Here is a 15,911-nt window from a genome sequence, read left to right on the forward strand (position 1 = left end):
TTTTTTTTTTTAAATTCGAAAAAACGAACATACTTTAAAATATTCGAACAAAATCTTATTCGGATTTTTCGCCCAACGATCTCTCCCTCACGCCGAGCAACTTCCCGAGTCTGTCGCCTCGTGCGCACGTGCCTTCGCTTGCGGAACCAACAGAGCTCTCGTTTCCCTTTATAAACAGAGTGAATGTCTTCCTCAGATAAGAAGATTTTAATGTTTTACACATCAAACCAACAGCGAAAATCCCTTAGCGTAAGTCTTAAATACGAGAGTGTTTCGTAGAGTTTATAGTTCGATAGGGCGATCACGAGTGAGGCGTGATTCGTCTGCCATGGTTGTATCCTGGGACTCTATATTCGTACAGTCCCGTCTCACTAACAGAGCGAATATTTTGAGTTAAGGAAAGAGATCATATCTCGACTCCATGTCTCTTTGCGAATACGATTTCTTATCGTTCTTGTATTCGCCTTTTACATTCGTCTATTTCCTTAACATCGCTTTTTATTTTATCGTTTATGTCAGTCCGGTTTTCCGGCTTCAACAATCTTAACTCAAAATCGCTTTATGTCTAAAGCTCAAATCGGGTTGAAGAACGATTATAAAAACGGGTTTTGGAACCGTGTTTGCGATTTGCTTTCTAGCACTTCCATGAAACGTTTATTCTTATTTCATAACGGGGTTTGCGATTTGCTTTCTAGCACTTCCGCGAAACGTTTGTTCTTATTTCGTAACGTGTTTGCGATTTCCTTTTTAGCACTTCCGCGAAACGTTTATTGTTTATTTCATTACGCTTTGCGGATTGCTTTGTAGCATTTTTCGCAAAACGTTTTTTGATAATGGTTTAGTGAGTTTGTGAAACATTCTAAGTCTATAAAAATGGTTTCTGCGAACGCTTCTAAGCGAGCTTGCAAAACGTTTTCTCAAGACTTATATCGATATAATTTGGTTCAAACACCAAAAATGAACATCGATTTTAGACTATTATTTTCCTTAAAATAATATATTATTTGTTGAATGGAGTACTAATCCGTTTTTTCATGTTTTCTCTACAGAAAAATGACAAACGATAACAACACCCCCATTGACACCACATATGTCATTCAGACTCCACTCAACGCTGCAGCAACTGATGCAACTGGCGTGACAACCGCTGCAGCAACAACGAGCACTATCCTCCCTGCGGGAAATGCTGCTGATGAAACCACTCGCCGTAGCCTATTCGGTGCTGGTCTTTATCAGACGGGTTCAGTATCAGCAACTGCAAGTGGTCCAGTGGCAGTTCAAACTCCTCCGGCTGTACCTAGCTTGTTCAGTCAAGGACTGATGCCAGACAAGTTTGATGGCAAAGGCTTCAAAACGTGGCAGAAGAAGATGATGGTCTTCCTGACAACGATGAAACTGGACAAGTTCATCCAGGAGGACAAGCCCCTGATTCCGTACGGGATTGATGATGTTCACAGTCTTGCAATTGTTGACATATGGGTGCATTCCGACTTCATCTGCAAAGGTTACATTTTGGGTCGTCTCATTGACCCATTGTACCGTGTCTACTGTGAGATCCCCACGGCGAAAGAGCTATGGAGATCACTGGACAAGAAGTACATAGGTGAGGACGCTGGCTGCCAGAAGTATGTGGTCTCAAAGTTCCACGACTTCAAAATGGTGGATTCAAAACCCATCATGGATTAGGTGGAAGCGCTTCATCTCATTTGCCATGAAATCGCTGCTGAAGGAATGTCCATCTGCGAGACATTCACAACTCTCAGCTTCATTGAAAAGCTTCCTCCAAGCTATGCAGATTTCAAGAACTACTTGAAGCACAAGAAGAAGAAGATGGGGCTCGAGGAGCTCATCATGAGGCTTCAGATGGAATCCAGAAACCGAATTGATGACAAGGTCACTGCTAAGGAGCACAGTGTCAACGTGGCTGAGCACAAAGGCAAAGGAAAGGCACACGCCCATTCTCCTGCCAAGCCTTCCAAAACTGCTGCAGCCCTGAAGGCTTCTGGAAAAAACTTCAAGAACAAAGGCATTGAAATCAATGTGAATGCGAATGTGGAGAAGTTCAGGGGGAAATGTCACTACTGCCAAAAAGTGGGGCACAAGACTGTTGAGTGTCGCAAAAAGATCAAGGATGAGAAGGCTCAGGCAAATCTCACAGAGGAGGATCTCGTTGCTGTGGTGACTGAAGCCAACATGGTTGAAAGCAACAACCCTAAGGAATGGTGGTATGACACTGGTGCAACCACCCACATTTGCACCGATAGGGCGATGTTCAACACCTATCAGAAAAGCATGACTGAGGAGAAGCTCAAGATGGGAAATACTGCAGTCTCCAAGATTGAAGGACGCGGCAATGTGATTTTGAAGATGACATCTGGACATGAGGTCACTCTGACAAATGTGAAGCATGTGCCTGACATGAGGAAGAACCTGGTCTCGGGAACCTTGCTCAGCAAGAATGGATTCGCCACATATTTTGAGGCGGACAAGCTCGTGATTAGAAAAAATGGGATGTATTTGGGAAGAGGGTATGTTAAGGGTGGACTTGTCAAGTTGAATGTAATGACAGTCCCTCCAAAAGTTGTAGCTTCAAAAGTTTCAATGAATAAGAAAGAGCCAGTTGCTTATTTGGTTGAGTCTTTTAATATATGGCATGAAAGATTAGGCCATGTAAACTACAAATCTATACAAAGATTAACGAATTTAAATCTAATTCCTAAATGCAAAACAAGTAAACAAAAATGTGAAGTATGCGTACAGGCTAAGCTCACGAAAACGCCATCACCTCGTGTTGAAAGAACTAATAAACCTCTAGATTTAATTCACACAGATTTATGTGATTTAAAATACTTACAAACTAGAGGTGGTAAAAAGTACTTTGTGACCTTCATAGATGACTGCACAAAATATTGTTATGCATATTTACTACATAGCAAAGACGAAACCTTAGAAAAATTTAAAGAATTTAAACTCGAGGTCGAAAATCAGCTTAAAACAACTATTAAAGTAGTTGGAAGCGACAGAGGAGGCGAGTATGATGGTCCATTCAATGCATTCTGTAAAGAACATGGAATAATCCATCAAACTACAGCTCCTTACTCACCAGAATCTAATGGAGTTGCTGAACGCAAAAATCGAACTCTAAAAGAGATGATGAATGCAATGTTGCAGGAATCTGGGTTACCCCAGAACATGTGGGGGGAAGCATTGCTTACCACTAATTATATCCTCAACAAAATTTTACACAAAGTAACTGGAAAAACTCCATATGAATTATGGAAAGGTAATTTACCTTCGTATAAATACCTCAAAGTGTGGGGGTGCCTGGCAAAAGTTGCAGTACCGCCACCAAAGAAGGTCACTATTGGACCTAAAACAGTGGATTGCATCTTCATCGGATATGCAGATAATAGTAATGCTTATCAATTTCTGGTACATAAATCTGAAATATCAGACATTCATGAAAATACAGTCATGGAATCAAGAAATGCATCTTTCTTCGTAAATATTTTTCCATATAAGGAAAAACAAGGTTCAAAACGAACTCGAGAAGAAAGAGACAATGACAAAAACTCAGAAACTGAGACAAAACGTCGAGATTTCTATAAATGATATTTCTGAAAATGAAGAAAAAGATGAACCTCGAAGGAGCAAAAGAGCTCGAAAAGAAAAATCTTTTGGAGAAGATTTCCTAATGGCATTTTTAGTAGAAAATGTTCCAAAAACTTTGGCAGAAGCCATGGCTTCACCAGAAGCTCCATTCTGGAACGAAGCGGTCAGGAGTGAATTTGATTCGATCATGCAAAATTATACTTATTACATAATGGATTTACCACCTGGCTGCAAAGCATTAGGGAATAAATGGATAATGACACGAAAACCTGGTGGAAAATACAAGTCTAGGCTTGTAGTTCAAGGATTCCGACAAAAGGAAGGCCTTGACTATTTTGATACATATTCTCCAGTGACGAGAATAACATCAATAAGACTGATGATAGCAATCACAGCCTTAAGAGACCGAGAAATCCATCAAATGGATGTAAAACTGCTTTTCTAAATGGTGATTTAGAAGAGGAAATTTACATGAAACAACCTGAAGATTTTGTCATTCCTGGACAGGAAGACAAAGTATGTCGACTTGTAAAGTCACTTTATGGGCTTAAACAAGCTCCTAAACAATGGCACGAAAAATTTGACAATACAATGATGTCAAATGGTTTCAAAATAAATGAATGTGACAAATGCATATACTACAAAACTACCAAAAATGCGTATGTTTTGCTATGTCTATATGTAGATGACATGCTCATTATTGGAAGCAATAAAGACATTATCAATCAAACAAAGAACATGCTCAAAGGGACATTTGAGATGAAAGACTTGGGATTAGTAGATGTAATTCTCGGGGTTAAAGTCACAAGAAATTCAAACGGAGTTATCTTAACCCAATCTCATTATGCTGAAACAATATTAGAGAGATTTAAAAATTACTCTAAGAGTACGGCAAAAACTCCGTTAGATCCCCAAATGTACTTGACAAAGAATTCAGGTGAAGCGATTTCACAAAACGAGTATGCACGTGTGATTGGAAGTCTCATGTACTTGACCAATTGTACTAGACCAGATCTAGCACATGCAGTAAACGTAATTAGTCGATATACAAGTAATCCAGGTCATACACACTGGAAAGCTATAACGAGGATACTCAATTACTTGCGCTACACCAAAGATTTTGGGCTTTACTATGGTAAAGAACCAGCAGTTTTAGAAGGATACAGTGATGCTAACTGGATATCAGATTCTAAAAACTCAAAATCCACGAGTGGATATGTCTTTACACTAGGAGGAGCAGCAATATCATGGAAATCTACTAAACAAACAGTGTTAGCCAGATCTACCATGAAATCTGAGTTCATAGCCTTAGACAAAGCAGCAGAACAAGCCGAATGACTTAGAAATTTTTTGGAAGATATTCCGATGTGGGAGAAACCTGTGCCAGCTATACGCATACATTGTGATAGTCAATCAGCAATAGCTCGGGCTCAGAATAATCTCTAGAATGGTAAATATCGTCACATCAGAAGACGACATAAAACTATTAGAGAACTTATCTCAACTGGTGTAATCACAATAGACTACATCAAATCGGCAGACAACCTAGCGGATCCATTTACTAAAGGTTTGCCACGAGATGTTGTAGCTAAATCATCAAAAGGAATGGGTTTAAAGCCGATAACGAATGAGGATGCTTGATTGCAACCCTACCTATCATGACTGGAGATCCCAAGACGTAGGTTCAAAGGGAAAACAAAGTCAAACAGAATCTAACCAAAGCACTTGAGACAAAGTAGTCTCTTCCCAGCTCCTAAAATGATAAAAGTGCTAACAAATGTGTGAAGGATAAACATAAGCTTTTAATGATTCCATAACTTCTAAGCGGGGTATTACTCAATACTTTTCATGGTCAATCACCTAATGAGTGTGAAATGGGGCCGTTTCTAGGAGAATCAATGCAAGGCTATATTCTCTAAGTTCACTCATGAAAACCAGGAATAGTTCAGGGCCACAATGAACACAATAGAGAACTAAGTTCTACGAGAAAATGAAGCTGCGTTATGCCTGTTGTCTCAGTTTACATAAAACACCGGTTGGTTCAAGACATCATGTTCACCTTCTGGTAAAGTAAACCCGACATATATTAACTATGAGTGGTTCAAGGCTTAAAAATGCCACCAACTCAAACACAGTGAATTTTTCGCAAACACTCTCGATAAGTCTGTCTAGTCTAGTCAGGATTAGAATAAGTTTATTTTTTTTTTGAGTCTATCGAGTCTGTATTTAGTCTGCATATGTTTAGAGTCATTTCTATTCATGTGGGGGATTGTTGGAACAATAAATTCCATTGGGCTTTATTAAATTGTGAATAACAAATGACATGGGTCTCAGCCCAAAAGAAATGTCATTTAAATGAAAATGGTTGTGGGGAAGAGTCCCACATCGGCCAGGAATAGAGAGATTGAGCAGTATAAATATGCCCTTGTGTTATGAGGGTGTAAACGGCTGCAGAGGAGAGGATGGCTCCCCCGCGCGCGCCGCCGCCGCCGTCCGGCCGGCCGGCTCAGCGTGGGCTTGGGCCCTTGGGCTCTTGGGCTCGGGCCTGGGCTCTTGGGCTCGGGCCTAGGCCTGGGCCTTGGCCTTGGCCTTGGGCCTTGGTGGAGGGCCTCCGGCCCAATATGATTCTTTTTGGACCAAGTTCAGGTTAACAATTTGTTGGGCCAAACCAAATTTTTTGTGTTTTGTTTTTTTGTTTTTTTTTTTGTTAAATTCGAAAAAACGATCATACTTTAAAAAATTCGAACAAAATCTTATCCGGATTTTTCGCCCAACGATCTCTCCCTCTGTCCGCACGTCGAGCAACTTCCCGAGTTTGTCGCCTCGTGCGCACGTGCCTTCGTTTGCGGAACCAACAGAGCGAATGTCTTCCTCATATAAGAAGATTTTAACGTTTTACACATCAAACCAACAGCGAAAATCCTTTAGCGTAAGTCTTAAATACGAGAGTGTTTCGTAGAGTTTATAGTTCGATAGGGCGATCACGAGTAAGGCGTGATTCGTCTGCCATGGTTGTATCCTGGGACTCTATATTCGTACAGTTCCGTCTCACTAACGGAGCGAATATTTTGAGTTAAGGAAAGAGAACATATCTCGACTCCATGTCTCTTTGCGAATAAGATTTCTTATCGTTCTTATATTCGCCTTTTACATTCGTCTATTTCCTTAACATCGCTTTTTATTTTATCGTTTATGTCAGTCCGGTTTTCCGGCTTCAACAGTTTTTGCTGTAGTTACAACTCAAAATCTTAACAAATCTGTTTTCATCAGGTTACAAACTTGTACGTTGGGAAAGACCATGTTAAGGAGTTGTGTTGAGTAAGAAAATCCTTGCTGGTTTGACAACAGGTGAGCATATGGAGAACAATTATAAGAAACTAGGAATATATGTCTGGTTCTTATGAGTTAATTGGGTTGTTGTTGTGGTTGTATATTATGGACTTTTAATTTCATTTTCCCCTACTGAAAAAAAATAATTCATTTTTCCTCCTCTCTATTCCCACTACCCTTTTATGATTATGCTTTCATATATAACCCTCTATTAATTTATTATATCTCATTCCACCTCATAAATACATTAATTTCTCCAATTAAATTAACCAACTCATCTACCATCATAGGCCACATATTAATCTTAACCAATCAGATTCTGGATGATCCACACCTCTCTCTCTCTTTCTCTTTCCTCTCCTCTGGATAGAGCCCTTCTTCCTCACTCTTCATTGGTGATTTTGAAGCTTGAAAGAAAAGTAATTCTTATCCGTTTTTCATGATTTTTTTTTGTGGAATATCATTTAAATATTGTTTATATCTCGGTCACGTTTAAAAAGTAAGAATTGATGAAAGTTTTGAGAGAGTAAAGACGATTTTGAAAACTGTGTATATGGATTTCAAGTATATTTTATATCTGTTTTTGATGATTTTTTTTTGCCGGAATACTATTTAAATGAAGCGTATATCTTGGCTAGTGTAAAAAAAGTTTTGATGCAAATTTTAAGAGATACAAAAATGATTTTGAAAACTGTGTTTATGGGTTTATGGTATATTTTATGTCCGTTTTCAATGATTTTTTGTATTTAATTTCATTAGATGAATTATATATCATGGATAATGTACAATCTTTCATTAGACGAATTATATATCATGAATGATGTAAAATCTGAACAAAATTGTCCTAAAAATTTGATTAGTTAGTGTAAGGATAATTTCTAGGTATTACTATGATGACTATAGTTTATTAAGGCAAAACTGTTTTACTAGTAATACTAGTATTACTATTTATAGTACTGAAGTGAAATGAATAAGTATTAGTAAGAGACTGTAGAATTTATTTAAAAACTGAAATTCTAGAAGTCAACTCACAATAGACTTATATATAAGTCTTTCTATGACAAAGTTAAATTTCTTCAAAATAGTGGTCATTTACAAAACTAGCCTCGTTTTTTTGGAGACTTATTGGGAAGTCCACCCAATATTTTTCGTTACACAGAAACCTTAAAAAACTTTTAAAGTATTATTAGGAAAACTCACGAAATAATCAATTACGAAACTAACATATCCACTGACCAGTAGCTTTCCCAAAAAATACTCTACGTGAAACATATATGAATTTCTTAATATAATACATAGCTGCGGCGAGAGTTTGTGATTAGATTTCCCAAGCATCCATAACTTCTTAAGGAAAGATACTCACTTGTTATTGGCCAAAAAGAATAATACTTAAGTAATTTATTGAAAATATAATCTTGCGATCCAAATTTTTGACTTTAAAGGATGAAATGAGAGAGGATAAGAAAGATAAATGATTTATGAATGTAAGAAACAAGATAAAAAGAAGTACACATTGATTTTTTAGTACATTAGAGTTTGATTTTGGTTGTTAATGGTTGCTTGTGATATTGAAAACCATGATATTTTTTATAAATAAGTGATGAAGATGAGGATGTATGAGTAAAATTATTATATTTCCAAAAGTCAAATAATGACATTTTTGTGAATTAATTAAGTTTTTAGAATCAATAGGGAAAACAAATTTTTTTTTTAAATATCATTTATGTGTTTGACAACAAATTTTAAGTCATTTTTTGAAAGAAACTCATCAATTAAAGCTGTATATAAATATATCTTTAATGTGGTCTACGACTAGACTAAAAATCAGAGTGTGTGCTGAAGACACTACCCAAACAAACTGACATATTTGTGCTCAGGTTTGTACTTGAAAAATAATATTTTGCACTTCATATGAGCAAAGTTTTTTTTAATATGAACATAGTATTATTCCGTAAAATAATATATCAATCCAATTAAACTATGTTTAATTTATTAAATGTAAAATATTATTTAAATTATGTTATCAGTTAATAGAATAACTATATATTTTTTTTTCAATTTCACAAATCTAAAACATTAATGCAATAACATTTCAAATTAATGTTTTTATTTTATTTATAAACACAAAATTGAAATCAAAAGGTATATACATGCAATAAAATTAAAATGATGTTTTTGATAATTTATTTCCATCAAATTATTAAATATGTAAATTAAAAAAATTATATAGAATAGTGTTAATTTTATTTTGTTTTTAAGTTTTAAAACTTAATTTAAAAAACAAATTTAAATAAATAATATACACAAATTTAAATAAATTATATAAACTAAAAAAAATATGAATATGATAATTGTTTTTGTGAAATAAAATTTTATAAAAAAAATAATTATCATTTTGAAATGACACATTAAAATCAAGTAGTTTTTAAGGGGAAAATGAGCATTTAAATCCTCAACTATTTGAAATCAGCAAGTTTAATATTGAACTAGTACTTGCACAATTTTATTTCCTAACTAATAGTTGGCTTGGCAAATTAGTGACTAAGAAAATCAACGGTTAAGTCAATTACTAGTCTCGTTAATTTTATATCAATTATCCTCGTTATTGAACTTGAAAAACTCGAAATCTATAAATTTAAATCCTAACTTTGAGTGAAAACGATTTCCAACGATGGAAAAGACGATTTCCGGTGATAAGAGAGAAAATCCGACCCAATCACGGAAACAAATATCATCGGAGATCGCCTTTTCCATCGCCAAAAATCGTCTTCATTCAAAATTGGGGTTTGAATTAGGGAATATTGAGTTTTTCAGGTTTAATGGCAAAGGTGATTGATATAAAACTAACGAGTGTCGTATGGTTGACTTTTTCAGTCACCAATTTGCCAAGTAAACTATTAGTTGGAGAATAAAATGGTGCAAACAATATTTGATATTAAACTTGCGCATTTCAAATAGTTAAATATTTAAATACTCATTTTCCTAGTGTTTAAGAGATTATTTCACCATTTAATTTGTTTTACAAATGTGATATCTGGGGGGCCTGGCCCAATAGAAAATACATGGGCTTTATACATAGATAGACGCATAGGAGGAGGTTGCGGCAGGTTTAACCCTAAGTCTCTTATCGGCAGCAAAATTTTCCACGAAGAGGCTTCTCCTATTTTCTTGCTCGCAGAGTCGAACCATGTCCACGGGCACCGACGAAACGATGGACAGACTTTTCCCCAAGCCACAGAGAAAAGAGATGTGTAAGATCGATCCCTTTCTCGAAATTGTTTGTCTGGTACATAATGATTAGATTTCATCCGATCCATTTGTCATAATAAAATTTCGTTCGTACATGTGATTAATTAGACATAGAGTAGATTTCTTCTGATCGACCTGTTAGATTATTGACAAAATTTCTTGTTTTCACGAATTTTTTTTTTTTTTTGTTTCATAAGTATGTCTTGATATTCCTTCTACTCGCAGTGCGCTCCACGTATGTTATGTTCGACGCGGAGGATTTCTCAATCCCTGATCCTCTTTTGTTTAAAAAGAATATCGTAACAGCTATTGAGAAAGAAGGTTATCGAGGGCGGATTAAAATCAACGGTTACTTTGGCCTAAAGATAACCATCCCCCAAGATTTGCTTGACCAATATTTGGAAGCCGGAATTTATTCCAAAATATTTGAAGGTGTTTTACGCTTTACTTACCCCTCTTTTCTCACTATCTTTCTATCTCTTTGTTTTTCTTCCTTTTTAACTAATTTGTATATATATGTTGATCTTACTATTCCAGGGGACAGAGTTGCTCGAATGAACATGATGTTAGTGGAGCTTCTTTTCTGGGCAATGAGCCATTATCCTGCAGGAACAAATGTGCTGATAATCACAAAAAACCAAAAAATCCTAGAAGAACACAAGGTCCGGGATATTATTGAAGCTTTGGCAGTGAGAGATTTCTATTTTGCCATTGAACATCCTGATACCTTCTATCCGCCAGCAGCATGCGCCGAAAGTTCTGAGCTATTTATTCCAATAGCTACCAGAAAGAGGACGTTTGATGGATGAATAACTAACTCAACACTTTATTAATAGGGCAAATATCTAAAATAACACGTTTCTAAGTTTATATCACAAAAATAGTATTCAAAAACTAAAATGACCAAAATAGCACCTTTCTAAGTTTATCTTTTGAGAATTTTAATTTTTTTATTTTTCAAAATTTAAAATCTTATCCTCAAAACTTCATTTCTCAACTCTAAACCCTAAACTCTAAACCCTAAACTCTAAACCCTAAACTCTAAGCCCTAAATCCTAAATCTTAAATCCTAAACCCCACCCTTTAACTCTAAACCCTAAGTTTGTGACTTTTGATAAAATATTAAGTGCTATTTTTGTGACTTTTGACCTTGAATGCTAGTTTGGAAACAAAAACTTGATTTAGTGCTATTTTTGTCTTTTTCTCTTATTAATATGATGATGTCGTTTTACATTTTATTTTATGAGTACTTCAGTAACCTATGTGGGAAGGGTACCAAAACAATTTACAAGAAATATCTTTATCCTTATCTCTCTCTGTCTGTATTATTTCTCCCTCCTTTCTTGATCCGACGTTCTGCCTTGTTTTTAGCGATTTTTAAGCTCAAACTTATCGGTCTCCCCGAAAGAGCTGTAAAACAAACTTCCATATTTTGTCTCTCTTATTGTTTTTGTTTTATAATTTGTTAATTAAAATTTTTATTCTTGTAAAAAGAATTATTATATTAAGAAAAAGTATCTACTTTTTTGCATATATTATCTTTTTTTTTTCTAAAAATAAAAACAAATATATTTCCCAAATATGAATATGAAACAAAAAAAATTTCATGTACTATACTATTTTAAAAATTCTACAAATAGAATATAACTCAAGATTCATGTTAGTAATAACAATTGAATACTTAAGAACTAAGTTTAAGGTTTGATATTGTCTTTAGATCTGAAAAAAAAAACTGAATATCCAAAATGTCAAAATCATTTCAAAACATAAAAAACCTTCACAAGTAAAACTTTTATTTTTAAATAATAAATTAGGTACTTGTCCGCGAAATTCACAGATATGAATATTGTATGAAAATATACATTTTGTATACAATGCCAAAATTTTGAATAATAATTAGAAATATTAAAAATTGCATTAGGTTGAATCTATAAACTTTTGAATCTAACATATAAACCTCAAGAATATATATTCAAAATTTGTAGATCTATACTATTAAAACATGTTACACTTCGGTTTTTTACTCTAATTGCCCCTAGCGAGTAGCCTTGCCGTCTCTTTCATTAAGGGCAATTTGGACTTTCTGCACCATTTTTGTTTGATACTGCGTCGTTTTCGTCTAAACCACTTTAATGGTTTGGCATTAAACAGCGAATTCCTAATTCTAATTCGGTTTGCGATTATTTTCTTGTTAGATACTGCGTCGTTTTAGCACTTTTCGAGCCATTTCTGTTTGAACCTGTGTCGTTTCCATTGAACCATATTCTAATGGTTTGTTTTTAAACCTTTTTTTCCTAATTCCGGTCTAAGATGATTTAGTCCCTAATGTCAGATCTCAAAACAGTTAGGGTTTCAATCCTTAAATGCAAATTATATGACGTCGACTATAACCACATAACCTAAACCATGAACCCTCTTTCTGAAATAATTCTTGGATCGAATGTATTAACAATGAAATGCTACTTACTGAAAAACGTTATCAATATTAACAATGAAAATCAAGTCATTTCTTCAATCTAATCCCATGATCTAAACATTTCATCATAGAAATGAATTTTCTTTCAAGTAATCCCTAAATTTGAACATTTTCTAATGGATAAGAACACAACCCCTAATCTATTTACATAATCTTGATAGAATCCATATTTTCGTATATTCGTAACAATGCTAACTGATGTCGTTATCCGTCTTTAAAATATAAATTATTTAAAAGCAAATCTGAATTAATATAATCCTAACAATACTATAGTTTTTTTTTCATTCGTTTAAGGTGTTGAATTATAGATATCTATTCTTTTACGCTGACTGATTTTCTAAACATTAATTTATATCATGTAATACATTTACGATGCGTAATTCAAAATTTTAATATTTAACTTTCCATAGTTTGTGTATCATTATGAAACTTGGGCGATGGTCAATGTATTAACTAATGTATATATACAAACTTTCATATCTGTTTATAGCATATATTACATACTTGGTCGATCGTCTACCACTATATACTATTAAGTAATTAATTAATGCACTTAAAAGCAAATATTGGTATTTACAGAAGAAAATCTCTCTATTAATTTCAAATTGTTAGTTGATCCGCACATATAGATTATAAAATATATTATCTTAACTGTATAATTGTTTTTAGGAAATGCACATTCACGAAATATCCTCAACTTCCTAAAATATGCTTGGATATTCTCTAACAATAAAATCAATGTTGCACGCAAAAACCCTATTTACCTCCTCTTATAAATACAACCATTTCCATCCACTTCAACACACAACCATTTTGATGCAGAAAAAAGCAATATGAATTCTCTTATGCCGTTCATGCTATTGAGTGATGTGAAGCCTTTCAAATGCGGCTGAAAGGTTCACGTGAAAGTGTTACATACTTGGAAACAGTACAACTCCGTCTCTGAAGAAACACTTGAAATGATCTTATCATATGAGCGTGTATGTATTGAGTATATCATTGTTATTATCTAATATTATTGAGTAGAGTATATAATATTTTGATGTTTGAATCGTGACATTACTAACTATCATCGATTTGTATATGAACATGTAACAGGGATAAAAAATTCATTCTTCGTGCAAGAAGGCGTAGTTGGAAAGCAAGGGGAAACTTCTACCAGTTGGAGCGTGGAGAAATATTCAAAATTTCTCACTAAGCCCTGCAACAGGAATGTACCGACCAACTGAGCATTTCTATATATAGGTATTTTATCCATTTTTAGCCATGGTATATATGTATTTTAAGATACATTATTGTTTTTTTTGGAGTCTTTTTAGTATGTTTACAGGTTCAGGAGTGATTTGGAGGAAAGTGGTGATTTTGCTGCATTTTGTAGATAAAATGAGAGAGACCCGTAGCTGACCATTGAACTAGTCCAGCGGTCGACGATTTGAGATGATAATCGATCGACACACACCTTGTGTTGTCAATCGACAGTGAAGCATGCAAGACCAGACTTGGTTCCCAGCCGACTTTAAGCCCAAGTTCCACAAGAATTACCAAATTGCACCTGAAGAGTTTTAACCTAATATTTATGTGCTATGCCATTATTCTAGGCAACACACACTTTATATTCTTTCTTACTTAGAGTTTTAGGTTTGAAGAGAAGATCCAAGACTCATTCAGAGCTTTGCATTAGAACTCCAGTTTTTCTACTCTTATCTATCTATGCAGTTTTCTTATTCCTTTGTTATGAATTGCTTTGCTATGTCTGAGTAATTCACCTTGTTAGATTTAGGGTTCAGATAGTCATGAGGGATTAGCCTCAAATATTGAACTGCTAAGTTGTCTGGATATACATCAATTGAATTGCTCTTATTGCTTGTGTTCTAGAGTAGATAACTAGAACCGTGATATTAGATAATAGGGAGCAAGCGGAAGCATGGTCCCTTGTCTGAACTAATTTATATTGTGCAAGGATTGCTAGAAACAAAAGGGAGTTGATCTAGGAAACCTAGTGAACACGTCCAAACCCTCTCACCACAGTTGGCTAGAAGGAACGTTGATCGACAAATCGATAGTTGTATCGATCGACGATCTGAAAGGTGTATCGATCGACCATCCATTATTAGCATCGATCGACACTTTCTCAAGACCAACATACGACAGTTGAGGTCTTAGATCTAGACAATAGATAATCTAAACAAACGGAAGTTGATAGATTATTCCTTGGTTTGACTTCTAGAATATCCAATATACAATCTTAGTCTCTATACTAATATAATCCTAATTGTCTTAATAAAACTTTGACATCACTCAAATTACTCTATGAGTGATTTGTACTTGATAGACCATGAATTTTACCTACTTTCAGCCATGGTCTATAAGTGTTTTAACATATATTTACTACTATATAGAGTCTATTTAGAGTATTTACAGGTTCATGAACGTTCTGGAGAAATATTGTGATTTTGGAGTCTTTTGAGGTGCAGAACAGCAAAGACGTGTCAGATGTCTAGCTATGGATGGAGACTTTCTGACCGTTATATTGAGCTCATCTTTAAGAACTATATAGAGATTTGAGTTAGCTTTCCAATACCACTGGTTTGAGGTCAATCAGCATCCTGTAGCAGAAGTTATTCCAGTTTTACTGAGGAGTGGCCAGTCTGCCTCGCGAGAGAAATCTGTCGAGAAGAGGAACATATGTCGATCGATGCAGAACTCTTGACATCGAACGATATGGATGCCAGAATGTGGGCCGAGCATATTTTATGACCGACTGAAGCCCAGAAGCAACCCCAAATTATCATAATACCCTTGGACGGCCAGAAACCCTATTTATGTTATTTCTAAGCCATTGCTGAACACGCTATCGAAGATTTATTTGATTCATTGTTCTTAGTTAGGAGAGAAGAGAGGAACTCCTTCATAGTCCTCTTGGAACTCCATTGTTTTGGTTTTATATTATTTATGCTTTTCATCTATTCATCTATGATTTGTGTGACAAACTTCATGTCTGAATAGATCCACCTGTTAGGTTTAAGGTTCAAATAGGATGAGTGATTAGTCCAAAATATAGAACTGCTAAGTTGTGATATTCATTGATTAATTGTTCTTAATGCTTGTTCTAGCCTTGCTAACTAGAATATTGAACCTAGGAATTTGCATGTGTCAAGCATCCTTGATCATCCTGTCCTGAATCTAATCTGTCATGCTAGGACTGCAAGAGAGATGCTAACCGTTGATCTAGGAGACTAGCAAG

The 15,911-nt window shown here is 35.0% G+C and overlaps 1 protein-coding gene across 1 annotated transcript; it reads left to right on the plus strand.

Annotated features, from left to right (window-relative positions):
* The first annotated feature begins 10,028 nt into the window (after window positions 1-10,028).
* Window positions 10,029-11,500, plus strand: LOC111212787. Its single transcript, XM_022714382.2, has 3 exons — window positions 10,029-10,193; window positions 10,417-10,623; window positions 10,729-11,500. The coding sequence occupies exons 1-3, from the start codon at window positions 10,130-10,132 to the stop codon at window positions 10,998-11,000; spliced, it is 543 nt and encodes a 180-aa protein (XP_022570103.1). The 5' UTR covers window positions 10,029-10,129; the 3' UTR covers window positions 11,001-11,500.
* The last annotated feature ends 4,411 nt before the right edge of the window (window positions 11,501-15,911 follow it).

Source organism: Brassica napus, chromosome C7 (genome assembly GCF_020379485.1).
Source record: "Brassica napus cultivar Da-Ae chromosome C7, Da-Ae, whole genome shotgun sequence".
Classification (NCBI taxonomy): Eukaryota; Viridiplantae; Streptophyta; class Magnoliopsida; order Brassicales; family Brassicaceae; genus Brassica; species Brassica napus.

Excerpts from the sequence above, each read along its gene's own strand:
- LOC111212787 (XM_022714382.2), top strand. The coding sequence starts at position 10,130 with ATGTCCACGGGCACCGACGAAACGATGGACAGACTTTTCCCCAAGCCA. Across the intron at positions 10,194-10,416 it reads GCCACAGAGAAAAGAGATGT|TGCGCTCCACGTATGTTATG; the intron begins GTAAGATCGATC and ends TTCTACTCGCAG. Across the intron at positions 10,624-10,728 it reads TTATTCCAAAATATTTGAAG|GGGACAGAGTTGCTCGAATG; the intron begins GTGTTTTACGCT and ends TTACTATTCCAG.